Source organism: Triticum dicoccoides, chromosome 5B, assembly GCF_002162155.2.
Source record: "Triticum dicoccoides isolate Atlit2015 ecotype Zavitan chromosome 5B, WEW_v2.0, whole genome shotgun sequence".
Taxonomy (NCBI): Eukaryota; Viridiplantae; Streptophyta; class Magnoliopsida; order Poales; family Poaceae; genus Triticum; species Triticum dicoccoides.
The window spans coordinates 559,157,315-559,174,621 of NC_041389.1; the positions used below are offsets into that span (position 1 = coordinate 559,157,315).

General features: G+C 48.5%; 3 protein-coding genes and 1 non-coding gene across 4 annotated transcripts; 2 read left to right on the forward strand and 2 right to left on the reverse strand.

Moving 5' to 3' along the window:
- The first annotated feature begins 800 nt into the window (after nucleotides 1-800).
- LOC119311603 (organic cation/carnitine transporter 7-like) lies at nucleotides 801-4,167 on the forward strand. Its single transcript, XM_037587261.1, has 6 exons — nucleotides 801-939; nucleotides 1,562-1,830; nucleotides 2,304-2,541; nucleotides 2,708-3,245; nucleotides 3,338-3,540; nucleotides 3,623-4,167. The coding sequence occupies exons 2-6, from the start codon at nucleotides 1,562-1,564 to the stop codon at nucleotides 3,845-3,847; spliced, it is 1,473 nt and encodes a 490-aa protein (XP_037443158.1). The 5' UTR covers nucleotides 801-939; the 3' UTR covers nucleotides 3,848-4,167.
- A 662-nt stretch (nucleotides 4,168-4,829) lies between these two features.
- Nucleotides 4,830-4,902, reverse strand: TRNAE-CUC. The gene has a single exon. It is a non-coding gene; the product is annotated as a tRNA-Glu (tRNA).
- Nucleotides 4,903-5,840: 938 nt separating this feature from the next.
- Nucleotides 5,841-9,811, forward strand: LOC119311605 (protein STRUBBELIG-RECEPTOR FAMILY 5-like). Its single transcript, XM_037587263.1, has 13 exons — nucleotides 5,841-5,891; nucleotides 6,002-6,073; nucleotides 6,174-6,245; nucleotides 6,459-6,530; nucleotides 6,622-6,690; nucleotides 7,374-7,439; nucleotides 7,520-7,740; nucleotides 7,871-8,136; nucleotides 8,419-8,684; nucleotides 8,761-8,881; nucleotides 8,967-9,103; nucleotides 9,180-9,336; nucleotides 9,441-9,811. Exons 2-13 carry the CDS (start codon nucleotides 6,054-6,056, stop codon nucleotides 9,573-9,575), a joined length of 1,602 nt encoding a protein of 533 aa, XP_037443160.1. The 5' UTR covers nucleotides 5,841-5,891; nucleotides 6,002-6,053; the 3' UTR covers nucleotides 9,576-9,811.
- A 57-nt stretch (nucleotides 9,812-9,868) lies between these two features.
- On the reverse strand, nucleotides 9,869-15,508 carry LOC119311604 (TORTIFOLIA1-like protein 2). Its single transcript, XM_037587262.1, has 8 exons — nucleotides 15,292-15,508; nucleotides 13,906-14,665; nucleotides 13,077-13,271; nucleotides 12,896-12,998; nucleotides 11,853-12,475; nucleotides 10,668-11,366; nucleotides 10,387-10,568; nucleotides 9,869-10,277 (listed from the first exon to the last, which is right to left on the reverse strand). Exons 2-8 carry the CDS (start codon nucleotides 14,530-14,532, stop codon nucleotides 10,217-10,219), a joined length of 2,490 nt encoding a protein of 829 aa, XP_037443159.1. The 5' UTR covers nucleotides 14,533-14,665; nucleotides 15,292-15,508; the 3' UTR covers nucleotides 9,869-10,216.
- Nucleotides 15,509-17,307: the final 1,799 nt, after the last annotated feature.

Below are 17,307 nucleotides of genomic sequence, written 5' to 3' on the forward strand. Positions count from 1 at the left end.
CCGGAGGCGCATCTTGTGTCGTTGGAGGGCGTGTGAAGGTGTGTCTCTGACGGATCTCACGGGATTTGATCGATGTTTGTCTTAGGTGGATCTGCGTTGATCCGGTCCTTGTTCGCTTGCGTTCATGTGTCTACAGGTTAAATCCTTCCGATCTACGCTTCTCTTCATCGATGATGGTTGTTGTTCTGATGCGCTGACCCTTTGGGGTCTTAGCACGATGACTTCCCGATTGTCTGCAGGTTAAATCCTTCCGATCTATGCTTCTCTTCATCGATGACGGTTGTTGTTCTGATGCGCTGGCCCTTTGGGGCCTTAGCATGATGGCTCCCAATTGTCTGCTACAACAAGGTTTTCCATAATCTAGATAGGGAAGGTGATGATGGTGACGCGCCTTTGGTTCGTTCCAGTGCTTGTAGTCGTCGCTAGGTGGTCTTTTACTCCTCCTGTTCTTTGTAATGTCATGATGTTTAATTAATACTAGATCAGAATTTTTCAAAAAAAAAGGGTAGACACGTAGAGTTTTATTGTATGAAATACATTGACATTTTTTGGAGGCCTCCAAATGCAAAATTCAAAATTCGCGAAAATTCTCGTCCTTACAATTCAAAAAAATATGAAAAGAAATACAAATATAGATAAAGGCATAATGCACAAGTGTGTAAATTTTCATGATGAAATACGTTAAAACGATGGTTGTGCAAAAAGAAATACTATGATAGGAGTACTATTCATCCCTTTCAGACCATCCTTAGGCGTAAAGCACACTCATGATAACCGCTACTTAGGCGTAAAACGGACGTTTTCTTTCCATTTTCGTCGTCTCAGAAAAAAGAGAGGGGAAAATAACGAGCCGCCAACACCCGACCCGGCCGTCGCGTCCGTTCCCGGCGACTTCCTGGCCGCGCCGGCGCCGGCCCTCCTCCTACCTACCCCGACGAGGTACTCCTCCCCGCCGAGCTCCCTCCACCCCTCCCCGTATCCCACTCTCTCCGCCCCAGCCGCCGCGCTCCGTCCTCGCAACACGCTCGATTTGAGCCGGTTCCCGTCCGGCGACGCGCTGCCGGCCCCAGCGATCAGTCCGGCGTGAATGCGCGACCTGTTAAGCCGAGGATCCGTGGCCCAGACGTGAGGCCTAGGTTGCCTAGATTTATAAATCTGATCCGGTGGTCTGGTTATCTTTCTGTTAGCTGTTGACTGTTTGGGAGGCTAACTGAAAATCGTTGGGTTAGTCTGTCATCCATTGTTTTCCTCTGGTACTACAACTTAGGTCTCTATCTGTGTTGAGCAGGGGGGGCTGTCTACATTGTGATAGCACGAATCCCAGACAGTAGAGTGTTGGTTGGCACTGTCTGGAATTTGCTGTCTTTTGGATTGTCAGATCAGAGAAATATGGTCCTTAAGCTTATCTTTTACTTCTGATGGAGGATCCCAGACAGCATGAATCCCATTTACTTCTGATGCCGTCTTACTGGAAAAGAAAAAGACTTCTTTGCCAATGCAGCATGATAACAAACATGAAACCGGTTAATCCATGTATCGTGGCTGTTTGCTTATTTTTCAGATGGAGGACGGTGTGTCAACTTATACTGTCGATGAGGCGCTTGTGTCCATGGGGTTCGGAAAGTTCCAAGCTTTCGTGCTTGCCTATTCCGGGATGGCCAAGATCTCAGAGGCGATGGAAATGATGCTTCTGTCGTTTGTTGGGCAGTCGGTTCACGCTGAATGGGGGCTTTCTGCACAGGAAGAGAGTTTCATCACAAGTGTTGTATTTTTAGGGATGCTCGTAGGAGCATACTGTTGGGGCTTAGTTTCAGACAACTACGGGAGAAGGTAGGTCCGTTCCTGCTTTTCCATTGTTTATTTATTGGAAATTTGGAATTTAGCTAGGCATACACAGTTGAGACAAGTAATGTTTTGGAATGATGCTTCATTAATACTATGGGCATAAATAATATAATCTTTCACTTGATAACTTTAGTCTAGTTTAGTTGAGTTTGACTAATTAGGATGTCTTCCAGGAGAGGCAGGCTAATATAATCCCTGTCTATGGTAGAGCTTGCCGGCGCGATAACTCTCAAGTTGAGAGCCTATAGGTTGCTACATATGGGATGTAGGTTGGGAATCTCCATACCAGACTAGTTTCGTTGAATCTGCATACCAGACTAGTTAAGTTTAACTAATTAAGATGTCTTCTGGGAGAGGCAAATAAATACATTTTTAGGATATCTATTTTTGTCTGTAGTTCATGTTTTACATGCTGCAAGTATTTTCTTCCTCATTGTTGCTACTTCGTACTTCTCCAGGGTTGGGTTCAACTTCACAGCCCTTGTAACCGGTGGGGCTGGTCTTCTCAGTGCCTTCGCGCCAAACTATTCATCTTTGATTGTACTAAGATTTTTTGTTGGTGTTGGACTGGGTGGTGGACCAGTTCTATCTTCTTGGTTTCTAGAGTTTGTCCCTGCTCCTAACCGAGGAACTTGGATGGTTATCTTCTCAGCATTTTGGACCATTGGCACAATACTGGAAGCTTCGCTTGCTTGGGTAAGTTCCTACATTTTTGCGAAAGTAATACCATTGTCTGGGTGATCTAGTGAAATTCTTGTTGGCACAATAGATCAAACCACACAAACATTCACTCTAATCTGTAACTGTACTATTTAAAAAACAGACACGGCAATTTGCAGGCACTAACCCGCTTAATTTGCAGGCTGTGATGCCAGCTTTTGGCTGGAGGTGGCTGCTAGCGCTCTCATCATTGCCATCATTTGTCCTACTACTCTTCTACCCATTGACACTCGAGTCACCAAGATACCTATGCATGAAGGGCAGAATAACTGATGCAGTGCATGTTATGGAAACAATGGCACGAGTAAACCGTGTAGCTCTCCCTTCTGGACGGCTTAGTGCTGGCCATCGAGTGGAGCTCCACGAGATGGCAGATTCCGCAGAATCTGCGCAGTTGGTTTCAGCTAGGAAAACCAACCCTGTCGATCACGCCAGCAAACCTGGGATTGGGGGCCTGAATGCCATCTTAAGGCTTTTGTCCCCAAATCTAATTAGATCGACTCTTCTTCTTTGGACTGTCTTTCTCGGTCTCGCCTTCTTGTACTACGGTCTTGTTCTGCTAACCTCGGAGCTGAGTCATGGAAATAGGATCTGTGGCTCAGAAGGAGCAGTAACAGCTGAAACAACCCACTCAACTGATGTTAATCTCTACAGAAATGTATTCATCACTAGCTTTGGAGGTATATATGCTTTCTCCTATGGCCAATCATTTTTCCTTTAACCTATCCTTCCCAGAGTATCCTTCTCATTCATATCATGTTGATCAACGCAGAGGTTCCCGGCCTTATTCTGTCGGCCGCCATCGTGGACAAGTTCGGACGCAAACTCTCGATGTCCTCGATGCTCTACGCCAGTTGCCTGTGTATAGCTCCTCTCATGTTCACTCAGACGGAATCCCTGACGACCATCTTCCTGTTTGGAGCGCGCATCTGCATCTCTGCCAGCTTCATCGTGCTGCACATCTACGCCCCCGAGGTTTGTTCATGCCATGGTAGTAGTGCCCTCTAACTCTGTTAAACCTCTTTGGTCAAACGTCTTACACCGTCGCCCCCTGCAGATATACCCGACAGCCGTGAGGGCGACGGGCGTGGGGTTCGCGAGTTCCATCGCCCGCTTCGGGGGGGTCCTGTGCCCGCTCGTGGCCGTCGGGCTGGTGCACGCGTGCCACCAGACCGCGGCCATCGCGGTGTTCATCACGGTGATGCTCGTGTCGGCCGTGGCCGTGTCCTACTTCCCCCTGGAGACGAGCGGGCGGAAGCTGAGCGACCACATCGCGGCGTAAGCGCGGCACCTGACAATGACATTGCTACAGCTGCTATTGCCGCTGTCGGCATTAGACTCCCCAGATACACAGGGATCCTGCAGAGCTGGCGCCAGGGATGGAAGCTGTTCAGTTTCTTTCCTCTTTTTAGGCCATTGTTTCCCTCTGCAAGAGCATACATATATAGAGAGAATAGAAAGGGAAGGAGTAAAGTTTGATTCCGAGTTCTGGATGTTGTTGTTGAATTACACTGGGTTCAGCAGACGATATGTACAATGATTTTGTGACTTTTTCGAGGGGAAAATACAACGCTGATAAAATCTGAAATGTCCGTTTTTGCACGCGGTCTGCATTTGTTTTTTATCCAAATATGCCACCTGCTTCATCTAGCAGAGAATTTAGTCTCTGCATTTTGTCCGTCGATCACTGTATTCCTCCATTATCATTATTTTTGCTCTCAGTTTTTTTTTTGAAACGGAGGCAAAAGTTTTGCCTCATCTCATTAATAAAGAAGAAGAGAATTGTCCGGTTAATTTAACGGAAAACCGGGCGAAAACCGTTACAACATGCCCACATAGGACATCCCGGGCGACCTGGCAACCCACACAAGAACGCACACACGCCGTCGAGGAGAAAAGCGTCGAGGTAGCAATCTGGTGTCATCGTCATCACACCTCCGCCAGGGCGACTCCGACTCCACCATCAACGACCACCGATGGAGCTCTCACCAAATATGCTCTCTGACTCCTACCATTTGATGTATCTCTCCCTGCTTGCAAAAAAAAAAGAACATGCTTATACACATGATTAAACATGTAAGAGAAAATAAGTTTTAAAAAGCTTATTGACAGGATTAAGAAAGATATTTCTTGAAAAAAGCTTATTGACAGGATTGAAAGATATTTCTTGAAAAAAGCTTATTTACAGGATTGAAAGATATTTCTTGTAAAAATGTAATTAGAAAAAGTTGCATTTCTACAGTAGTAAAAAAAATAAAAAAGGTTTCCGTCGCCGGGACTTGAACCCGGGTCTCTCGGGTGAGAGCCGAGTATCCTAACCACCTAGACTACGACGGAGCTTGTTAATCCTGTTCTGTATTAGCTTCTCTGTCCATTGGACCTAGGCATGTGAGATGCCCCATGGGAGATGGGACCTTCAAAACGGGGGGCTTCCCGCCACTCTCGCCGCCCGGCCGGCGCCATCTTCCCCACCCTCCTCCCGCCTCCCTCCCAATTTTAGAAACCCCCATCCACATGCCCACACGCGAGAGGAGGAGAGGTGACCTCCTCCTGCATGCCCCCTGACACGCCTCCCTCCCTCGCTTGGTCCCCGTACGTCCACCCGCCATGGCCCGTCCACGGCGGCCGGTCGCCGCCTTCCTCCTCCTCCTGTCCGCGGTGGTCGCCGTCGCGGCAGCCAAGACCGACCGGGCCGACGGTGAGCGAGAGAGAGACCGGGGAATTTCCCCTCCCCTTTCCTGCCTTCCGAAGAACATTTTGTGACGTTTTCCCGCCCTGTTTCGCCAGTGGAGGCGCTGAACGTGCTCTTCACCAGCATGCACAAGCCGTCCAAGCTGGACAACTGGAAGGCGGACGGCGGCGACCCCTGCGACGACGACGACGGCTGGCGAGGGGTCGACTGCAGCGACAACTCCGTCACCAAAATGTAATAATCGCCAAACAAAGGGAGTCGAATCAGCAAATTTCCTGCAGAAGACCATTGTGAAACCCCAAGCTTCTTTTTTGTCATCCATCCCCTTCTTCCTCACACAGAACGTTTAACAGCTTTGTTTTCTGGCTTGACCGTTCTGCATGGAGCAGTGACCTCTCGGGGCTCGACCTCACCGGCAACCTCGGCTTCCAGCTGTCCAGCCTCAAATCGGTAACCAAATTGTGAGTCATGCCCAACTGTGAACCCGAACCTTCTCTCCGGTCCATCGACCGCCGCCGCCCTTGGTTGCGCAACTTAGTTCAGCTTTCCCTTCTTTTGCGTAGCACAGCGATGTGAGCGACAACAAGCTCAGCGGCGAGATCCCCTACGCGCTCCCGCCCAACCTGGTTCAGCTGTGAGTTCATTCTCCTGGGGTTTTTTTTTTTTTTTGCCTTCCATGGTTGCTGTTGGCACGGGTAATCCCATTAGTTAGACCAGTGCGTTTTATCATATGTTGTGATGCAGAAATCTGCAAGGGAATGCGTTTACCGGCGGGATTCCTTGGTCGGTATCTCAGATGTCTGATCTGGAGACACTGTAAGAATCTATTTCATGCTGCTGTCTTTTTTTTTCTTTTCATGATGATTGTTTTTCTTGATTGAATCGGTCACCAAACCGCCTTTTCAACGGACCGCAGAAACGTCGGAAGCAATCACTTAAACGGGCAGTTGACCGACATGTTCTCGCAACTTCCAAAGCTCTCGAAAATGTAAGTTAAGCAAAATCAGATTCACAGTCCATTGTAGCTAGCATCTCTTCACAAATTTACCACAGTTTTTACTACTAGTTTGTATATAATGTCACGGCAACAGAGATGAGGTTGTGATGCTTGACTTCTTTTTCCGGTCAAATGCATATGCTTGATTTGCTCGGAGCTTATTAATTTTCTTCTGATAGTAAGCAATTCTATTTGTGTCATCAGGGATCTCTCTGACAACCGCTTGTCCGGGAACCTGCCCCAGAGTTTCCAGCACCTCACAGGCCTCAAGACACTGTAAGGCAACCGGATTCTTAGGAACTTCACTGGCTATTTCTCCTTTGGATCAACAAATGACTGTCAATCTTCTCAAAAAATATATATCCAGGAACTTGGAGAGCAACCAGTTCACTGGCGATGTCGACGTTCTGGCCAAACTTTCTTCTCTGGAGGATCTGTAAGTATACCCCGAGTAAACACTGCCATCGCAAACCAATTTTATCGCCATGGTTAAAAGTGCATGCTTCTGGTTAATTACTTCAACATGGAAATGCAAAAGAAGCAGTGTTGTTAATACAAATGCATGTAAAAATAAGAGTGAATTCCACTTTTTACCCAATATTTATACATTTGTGACACTAATTACCCCTTCGAGTGAAAATTCGTCTAGAATGCCCCTTTTGAAATCTTTGGACCCTTGTTTTTTGATGCGTGTCCATCAGGTAAGGTGTGAGGTGACGCCCTGTATCCAAAAACATATGGACGGCCACAAGGAGTGGAACAGATAGGCAAGAGAAGCTTGGACAAGATCGCCAATGATGCCCTCCGATCCTTACAGTTTTTTTTACGAATCAATGACGCAACATGCCGATCCTATCGATCATAAACAAACAAAATGTAAAACTGGGGTAAAACCGTGTTAAAAGTCTCCAAAATCTGACATTTCGATAAAAGTTCCGCTAAATAGGGTAATATGTGTCACAAATGTACAACTACAAGGTAAAAAATGGAATTCACTCTAAAAATAATTCTTAATTTTGCTTACTTTACTTGAAAAGGCACTGATTCAAATCCATATATTTGCATAAGTGTGATGATTCAGAACTAAGCTAGAACGGTTTTCCTCCCTTTGTGCTCAAGGAATCTGCAGAACAACAAGTTCACCGGGTGGATTCCAAGTAAACTGAAAAAAATCGACAGCCTCAAGTGAGTGGTACCTGCACCCAACATTGCTCCTATTGCACTACAATTTCATGAGTTCTGACAGTGCTAACTACATTCTCAAGGACTGGTGGGAACCAGTGGTCATCGGGGTCGGCTCCTCCTGGCATGGAGAAGGGGTCTTCAGCGGGAGCCTCATCGAGCGAAGAGAGTGACGTCGGGGTCAACGGTTTCTTTATCGGAGCAATGGTCATAGCTGTGCTCCTTGCAGCCGTTATTCTCTTGTCAGTGTTGCAGATGAAGCGATCCTCTCCCGTCTCGTCTCATTACTACATGGACGAGTCAGGTGAGAACCGACAATTTATGTTCCTTTCGACAAGAGCACGTTTACTGATGGATGCAACCACCAGTAGTGTTTGCAGGTACTTGTACATTTTGGCTTTGGGCAATAAGGGTTCTTGTCTTCCCTTTTGCAGGCCATTCTTCAATAGTCAGCATAAAGCCGCTGGAGAAATCGACGTCGATTGACAGTGTAACGCTGCCTTCTGTGCCTTACAAGACGATGAACGACAACAAGTATCAGATAATGCTAAACAATTCTAGGCGGATCTTGGAACCGATCAGCCTGGTGACCTACTCATCGTCGGAGCTACAAGCGGCCACTGGCAACTGGCACAGTAGCAGGATAATAGGCCAGGGAATGGTCGGTCGGGTTTACAAGGCGAAATATGCCAACGGACAGGTACGTCCTCATGATTTCCCTCCAAATTCAGAGAAAAAATAAACTATCCCACAGTATCATCTCGAGAAGTCAACGTTGCCTAGAACTTAAGTTTCATCTACAAAATGGTGTCAGATATGCATATAAAACATGTTGCAGCCAAATGCTGTTGAACTGAATGTTTTTGGCAGTTTATTTCTGTCAAGCGGCCTGAAGAAAAATGGTTGGAGAGAGTCAAGAGGCCTGGACATGATGACCATGTCCCATAATCGAAGCTTATTGTTTACCATGATGATTTTTCAGGTGCTGGCTATCAAGAAGTTTGATCCTCTGAGCTTCTCGGAGAGAAGCGACTTTGTGGAGCTGGTTACCTGCATTTCCAGGCTGCGCCAACCGAGCATCTGTGAGATTGTGGGCTACTGCGCGGAGCCCGGGCACTACATCATGGTGTATGAGCACCATATGAACGGGTCCCTCTATCAGTTCCTCCATTTGTCAGACGATTACAGCAAGCCTCTCACCTGGGATACCCGCGTTCGGATCGCTCTCGGTACAGCTCAGGCTCTGGAGTAAGTTGACAAGCAACACTGAAGCATACTCAGTTCATAAGATAATTAAGATGCTAAAGGTTTTGTTTCTGTTTAGGTACCTGCATGAGATCTGCTCGCCTCCGATCATCCACAAGAACATAAAGTCATCCAATGTCTTGCTCGACGCCGACCTCAACCCTCACCTCTCCGACTGCGGCCTCGCATTCTTCTACGAGGTTTGCTTGTTTGCGCCATGAGACAACGATTTTTGCTTGCTCGTAGAATGAGGGCAAAATCTTCCGACATGGAAATTCTGTGCAGGATCCAAACGAGAGCTTGGGGCCAGGGTACAGTCCCCCGGAGTGCACAAGGCCATCGGGTTACACGATGAAGAGCGACGTGTACAGCTATGGTGTGGTCATGCTCGAGCTATTAACCGGCCGGAAGTCCTACGATAGGTAAAGCAAGCAGTTGTTTCCTGCAAAATTCCTGTGAACTGAAATGGTAATATGTGAGCTGTTGTCTGATCCCCAGCTCAAAGCCGACAAATGAGCAGTCCTTGGTCAAGTTTGTGACGCCGCAGCTCCACGACAGCGACGCCCTGGGATCGGTGGCAGACCCGGCCCTGCGCGGCCTGTACCCGCCCAAGGCGCTGTCCCGCTTCGCCGACGTGATCGCCCGCTGCGTTCAGGTTCAGCCCTCTCACTGAAATCCTTAGAGAAACTGATCAGTTCTCACATGTAAAAAAATAAATCTGAAAACTGCTCTTTGTTGGTGGCTGCAAAATGCCTGCAGTCTGACCCGCAGCTCCGGCCGCGCATGTCGGAGGTGTCGCAGGAGCTCACCGGCTGCGTCCAGCGCAGCGCCAGCAGCAGGAGGGGCGGCTTCCTCTACAGCGCGTCGATGCGCAGCGACGTCTCGGATTGGTGATGCCCGTCCATCTGAACATACTTACTAGAACAGCGTGTGAGGGTAAGCAACACTGGTTAAGCTAGACAATGTAAAAAGTGAGTGTATGTGAGTGTGGGTGCTACATTTTTCTACTGTGGTGAAATGAGTCATGTTTGAAAATGTGGTGAACATGTAACTGCACTGAGTCCTTCTCTCCCCGTGTGTTTACCCATGTAAAGAGAGCACATGTAAGCAAGTCTGATACTTCACTGAAAAGAAAGCATAAGTAGGTACTAACATCAAAGATCATCAGCACTGACATTCTGATCACATCATAAAACTCACAAGCTCGTTGATCGCCTCTCGCGAGAGAGCAAACACCACACAAGGCAAGCGCCGTCTCGGCATCCTTCTTCTAATACACAATGACACGCACCACGACGAGTGTTCGAGAAAAGAAAAGGAAAAAGGCTCAAACAACCAGCACCTCTTCTGAGACCTAGTACACATATGATTAGCTAGCAAACCACTACTACTGACTTGCATACGGTAATCGAGCCCTAGTATACATCGTCGCGACAAGAAAAGAAAACAATCTCACTAGAACACCACTGCAAGGGCATTGCTTGATGCCTCAACACACACTAGGGTCTAGGGTCACATCACAAGGGAGAAGTACTTCACATCGCGGTGGCCATGACGACGGATTCGCTTCCCCTGGATACTCTGGTTGAGATTTTCCTGCAACAGCAGAATGGGTGCATCCATCAGTAAGACAGGAAACCAAAGTTGGGTGGCACAAACTGGTGGAGTGGATTACTAGTCACTGTCCATGGATGATGTGGATTACCTGCATGGGGCGGCCTCACAGGCCTTGGTCAGTTTAAATGCAAGCTGCACGATGGCGATTCTGACGGCTGGTTCTGTGGATCCGCTGGTTGCTGCTTCCTCCAGTGCAGAAAGGAACTCCCTCTGTGCTCTCGCGGATACAAAGACTTGGCTCGGCTTGTAAACCGTGCTTAGATCCACCACCTGGGCGGACACACACAAATCAGCAAATGCACAACTGTAGTTCTTCAGACATGGAGATGATTGCAGGTATAAACAGATTGCTACTAGTACTTAGCTTACCTGCTGAATCCAAGGTAGGGCCAGGTCAAATAACTTTGTGTCAAGGAACTGCCCAGCAATAACCCTTAAAAGTTCATTTGCCGTTTCGCGCGACAACTTGTCAAGAACAGGCCCAGTTCTGTCCATCAGGTCAATCAGATCATCAGAATCACCATAGCTAAGGGCTTCAGCATATGCAGGCTCCATGCCGTCAGCACCGCGAAACTCGCCAGCCTGATTAGAAGCACACAATGCATTTTGCAGGTCAGGCTGATCACATGGACCCGTAAATGGAACCGGGAAGGCCCCCTTGACCCCAGATGCGCGACTCCTCACTGAACTTGGAATGTAACTTTCCTCTGAGCTCCCAGCCCCAGGCTTCATAACTCTGTTACGAGCATGGGCCTTCAGAAACTCATGACCCTCTTTTACGCAAGTGCTCGTGCCCTTAGATGGTAGATCGTGAGCCCACTTCTTCTCTTGTTTCAAATGAGGAATTGTTGGTGGCCTAAAGTTGGCATCAACGGATGATCTTGGTGTCGAATTAGAAAGCCTGGGTGAAGAAGAGACACTCTGGTTCTTAAAACCCTTGGAGCCAGGAAGTTGATAGCGGCTTTCACTCTGAGTGATTGTATACACAGTTTTGTCTACAGCATACTCCAAATTGTGTACTTTTGAGTTCAGCACTGACATGTTCTCCACAGAATTCGACATGAACTCCTACAAGAAACAGGTGAAGAAAAGTAAGTGCGCTGTTGCTCCACAGTAGTTAGTACAAAAAAGGTGCTTGGGAAGGCAATTCTTTGCAGTTCATCTTTACATACGTGGTTTGTTCATAAGTATTTGTATACGACACAGCATTTTTCCATGTGAAGAATATGCATTATTTTTCTATAAATGATAGATGAGAACGATAATAGTAACCATTAACGTGAATTCTTGTTCATGATTTTTATTATCAACGTGAATTGCCCTTTGTTTTGTCTAAACTGGCAATAGGCCTGTGCAGGTGCTTGAAAGGAAACAATTCATCATGTAACTAAAATAATATACATGATGTTAACTTTTGAACTAAATCGTTACTGCGCTTTACTATCAGATCACATAGATAAACATTGTGTAAATTGGGCAAGTATAGAAAGGAGTTAATTCAACAAGATCAAAAAGATTTGCTTGCTTTCAACAACTAAAAGTTATGAGAATCACCTGCAAAAGATCAAAAAGATTTGCTTGCTTCCTTTCCATCTCTTGTAGTTGCTTCCTAATAAGGGCCAATTCTTTCGTCGCACTCAGGCAACAAGTATGTGTGCCATGTGAAGTGACATCTGTAACAGTGGAGTCTATGCTCTTGGTCTCTCGAGCCCTAGGGCAAAGCTCAGTGACATCTTCAGTGACTTCCAGAGCAGAGGTGACATGCTTCGTCTCATAGCTCCTGCTGGCTACTTCTGATAAAGAGGAGCATTCTTGTTTATCATCCATAGGGTCGTAGTCAGACTTGATGTCTTCATCTACAATTCCATAAGGACTTCCTTTTGTATATTTCAACATGCGGTTGCTGCCATATCCCTTTTTCCCAAGATCTGGCACTGTATTCTGTTTAGGGACTGATATCTCCACATGCCAGTCACTTGACTTCAAATGCTGCTGATTTGAGGCATTGTTTTGAGGTATCTTGTTGACAGACAATGGGGATCTCTTCTTTACTGAAGTGATAGAACTGCCACTGAGAACAGATGCTGAAGGTGTAGGATCAACTCTCCTAAAAGAAGTCGCTCTTGATCCACCATCATGTACACTTCTGGCATCATTATGGTCACCAAAAAAGTTTTCTGCCAGGGAAGAGAGAAGATTTCAGTACACATAATAGAAACAAAGCTAATTATATTAGTTGAGTTAATGCTTGAGGACAAAGTATTGCATCTGCTTTCCTGCACATTAGACTAGCCACAATGGGTAGTAACATAGAGTAGTAACATGGGCATGTTACTACTCTATGTTACTACCTCTATAGTGGGAAGTAACATATATGTGGTAACATGCAATACTTCATTTATTATGCTATAGACTCATCTTGCCTTGATATGTGTGATGTTACAGTAACTAGCTAAGTTACTAGAACCACCTCTCTCTTCATTAACTCATTGCCACATAGACAAATTTGCTGAGTTGGACTTGAAGTTACTGCTGAAGTTACTCCCACTGTGGCTAGTCTTAGACAAACAGTGAGTTATTATTAAAGGAATATATACCTTTTGTGGATGATCCAGCTTCTGAAGGTTCAGGAGTCTCGGAACCTGGGATAGCTTTCCACAACTGGATGGCATGGGTAATTGCATCACGCACCGGTTTTACCTATCATACAAAGCACAAACGTAAGTGTTGCATATGCAAAAGATGTGTCCACATCAATTTCACAATGTATGTACCTACCTTGTCAAATTTACAACGTTCAAGGGAGCGAAGGCAGGAAGTTCTGAAAGAGGCAACCAAATATCCAGAGCTGACAGCGATACTTGAAAGAGCTAGAGAAGCTGCTTTCCTTGTAGTCCAGTCACTACTCTTCAGGGAATCCATAATACTTGTTAGTGCTGATGATAAAGCCTGATCTGTAGAAGCACCTTCAGCCTACAAAAATTGGGACCACAGCAAAATAAGAACAACAACAGAAGGCTAAGGGCAGCCTCAAGTTACAACTTACGACATAAATTTGAAGATGAAGATAAATAGATAATCACTCTGCTTCTAGAATATTTCTGAATTTCCAGCAGAAAGACACCAATCATACTAGCAGTGTGAAGCATACTCGCAGTGAACAAGCAACAGCGACACCTGGATTTTCAGGGCAAGCTAGTTGTATTTTATGTGACAAACTACTGAGCAGCCATTAAATAATAGACTCTGTTATTACAAACTGCTGAGCAGCCATTAGATAACAGCTACTCTGCTATTACAATGAAGCATGCTTCCTTCCCATGATACTAGTACTAATTACTAGTACAGCACTACTTTATAGCAATTAATGATGCATGCCATGACTACAAAATCATTCAACTACCTAGACCATGTTCTGACAAAAATGATGGACCAGAATGGCTGAACACATAAGAAACTGAAGATGATAAAAGCAAAGCTCTCATCTCAGCTAAAAAAGCAAGGTAATCATTCCAAAATATAGAGAACATATAGGCAATAGTGCTGCTAGTGCATGAAGGGGTTCACAATTACAATGCAAATATTGGTAAGAGAGCAGGAGAGGGACCTGAACAATGCTTCTGAGCAGCTCGATCACCGCGGGCTTGGCCATGAAATGCGGGTTCTTGAGGATCTTAACAACACGGACAAGCATCTGCGGCAGAACAGGGCCAGGGAAGTAGCTGCTCTCATCGATCACCTTGGCCAGGCAGAGCGCGGCCCCGGCCTGGACATACCTGTTCTGCTCGCCGAGCGACTCGAACAGCGGCCGCACCAGCGCGACCAGCGCGGCGCCGCCGTCCCCGAAGTCCCTGGCGCACGCCGAGAGGGTGCCGCAGGTGTCGACGCAGGCGTCCCGGACGACGGAGTCGGCGTCCTTGAGGCGGCGGACGACGCTGGCGACGAGCTTGGGCATGTGCGGCGCCAGCAGGGCCCCGTGCGACCGCGCCAGCGCGCCGATCGCCTTGACGCACTCCTTGCGCACCGCGCTCTTCTGGTCCGCGTCGGTGTCGACGACGCAGGAGAGGAAGGGGCCGACCATGTCCGGGGCCAGGGCGTCGACGGTGCCGTGCAGCTCGCCGAGGCCGATCTGGTAGGTGTCCCGGTCGGCGATCTTGTTGAGGGCCTGCACCAGCCTGTGCTTGAGCTCGAACGCCGCCTTGCCCTTGGACGGGGCGGCCGTGCTGGACTTCATTTCGGCGGCGGGGCGACGAACTGGCGGGGGTCGGTCTCAGTGGCGGGTGCAGAAGGGGGCGGATGCCTTCGTCTTCCCCTGGGGGTGGGGGCTGGGGGTGGTGGTAGCTCCGACGCCAGCCATGGCTTGATCCCTGCAGAGCGGTTTTGAAATCGAGCAGAGTGAGATCGATCCAGAGTTTTCAAAATTTGAACAAGTGCCAACAAATTGCCGGCAATCGTGCACCGGGATTCAGAAATCGACTGGAACTGGAACTGAAACAGGAAGCGGCCGAATCGAAACCAGGCGGACAGAAACCGCAAACGCATCATCCATCGCCGGCATGCGTATGTCGAGCTTGAGCTTGCGGTGGCGCGGTACATCCCCAAACGTACGGCTCGGCTAAACCCCTGGAAGAACCCGCCCACCCTAGCACTAGGGACCGAACGAATCTCACCGCAGAAATCTGGACCGAGCCCGCGGCGGGCAGCCCGCGAATCGGGGCACGAACCGACGAGATGACGCGGCGTTCGAAGAGGGTTCTCCCTCGCTCGGAACAGAACCGCGGGCAGTAGCTATAGCGCGGCGCAGGCGAGTCGCCCGGATTCGATTCGAACCCGCCCGCCGCGCGAGCGAGCTTGCTTCCCTCTGAGCTTGGCTTGGCTTGGCTCGCGCCCCCCGGGCCGGAGGACGGAGGACGAGCTGGCTGGCGACGCGGGAGCAGAGCAGCGCCGCGGGCGAGGGGAGGGTGGAGGCAGTAGGGGAGCGGCAGGCACTTACAGCGGGAGCAGGAGCGGCGGCGGTGGCGCGCTATCCGAGCCTCCACCTCCCTCTCCGGCGCGGGAGCTGCCTGGCTGTGCCTGGGGAGAAGCCTCCGAGCCGGTCCGCCCTTCTTCCTCCCCTTCTACCACCCACCACTAGCCGCGATTTGAATTCGAACTGGGCCTGCGCCTGCGGTAACCAAGCCGAGCCAAGCGAGCGAGCGGTGAAAATGGCAGCGTGCTCTGCTGTCTCTTTTTTTTTTTAACCTTTTCCCGTCTTTTACTTCCCCGTGCGCCCCTCTTTTTCGGCGAGGAGGGCGGCGGCCCCGAGGCAGGTGCTGCCGCGACGACGGCTGGTCAGCTCGCCGGGGCCCGCCCGTCATGGACGCGGGGGCGCGGCAGGCCGGGATTTCGAATTTCGCGGACGACGACGACGTGGCCGCTGGGTCCCGGCCGCCGGCGACCGTGTCTGGCCGGAGAGAGAGGCAGACGACGCTCCCTCTCGTCTTGTCCTGGAGCAGGCAGGCGGGCGGGGCCCCCATGTAAGGGGCACAGCACAGTACTACTAGGTGGAATGGAATATGCCAAGGAGGAGGAGCCAGCAGTGGAACGGAGTGATGGCACTGGGTCACGGCGGGCTCGCACAGCCTGCTTTGCCGGCCTAGGACCCGACCGCGCATTCAAATCTAAACGTCTGCCCCGGTCCGACTAAAAATGGTTAAATGGAGTACTGACCACCGATGAGTCACTCATTTTTTGGAATTCCAAGAGGGATTTGCTTCTGTTCTAAAATACTCCCTCTGTTCCCGGCAGAAATCACATATTTAACCTGAGGGCGAAATCAAATCACAATCTAACCTGATCTCGAAAAAATTTCACATAACAAACCGTTTTGGATGGCGCCCTGCAACGCACTGCATTATGCAGCGCCTTTGCCTAAGGCGTCGCGTACCCGGCCAGCGTGGCAGCCCGGGGCCAAGTGCGGCCCCACAGCCAGCTGTGCAGCGTCTAAGGGTTAGGCGCCACACAGTGTAATGTGCAGCGCCTAGTGCTTAGGCGCTGCACATTGACTTAAGCCGCATCAGGCCAGCCCTCCCAGGCAGTTCTTCCCCTCTCCATGAAGTTGCTCTCTGGACAGAGAGCAGCAGCGCCACACAGTGTAGACATATATGTGATGTTTAGTTTTTTGCAGATATATATTAGATGTTTAGTTTTGTAGACATATATGTGATGTTTAGTTATTTTTAGATATATATTAGATGTTGAGTTTATTTGAAATATGAGATGTTGAGTTTTTTTGAGATATATATATATGAGAATTTACAATCATTTATTAATTGTGCGAGAAGAACATGTTGAGATTGTTGTAGTTGAACTCATATGAGATGTTTAGTGTATACCGATATTTGAGATGAAAATGAACTCATATATGTTTATTGTTTGAACTTTGTAAGGATGGTTTGGCTTCTCGATGATGCCTACGACACACGACACCGGGCCTACATGATGCACGAGAAGGAGATGGTAATAATGAGTACTGTAAATATTTTGAAAATTTGCCTTTAGTTGAAATTGACATGCCTTAAGATTTGTCATTACTTGTTTTTTGCAGAAGCTTGAACCTCTGAAGATTCGGTATCACGGGGTCTCTGGCCCTGCCATGCCCTACGATGAGCGGTACACACCTGTTGGGGAACATAGTAATTTCAAAAAAAAATCCTACGCACACGCAATATCATGGTGATGCGTAGCAACGAGAGGGGAGAGTGTTGTCCACGTACCCTCGTAGACCGAAAGCGGAAGCGTTAGAACAACGTGGTTGCTGTAATCGTACGTCTTCACGGCCCGACCGATCAAGCACCGAAAACACGGCACCTCCGAGTTCTAGCACACGTTCAGCTCGATGACGTCCCTCGAACTCCAATCCAGCCGAGTGTCGAGGGAGAGTTCCGTCAGCACGACGGCGTGGTGACGATGATGATGTTCTACCGTCGCAGGGCTTCGCCTAAGCACCGCTACAATATTATCGAGGAGG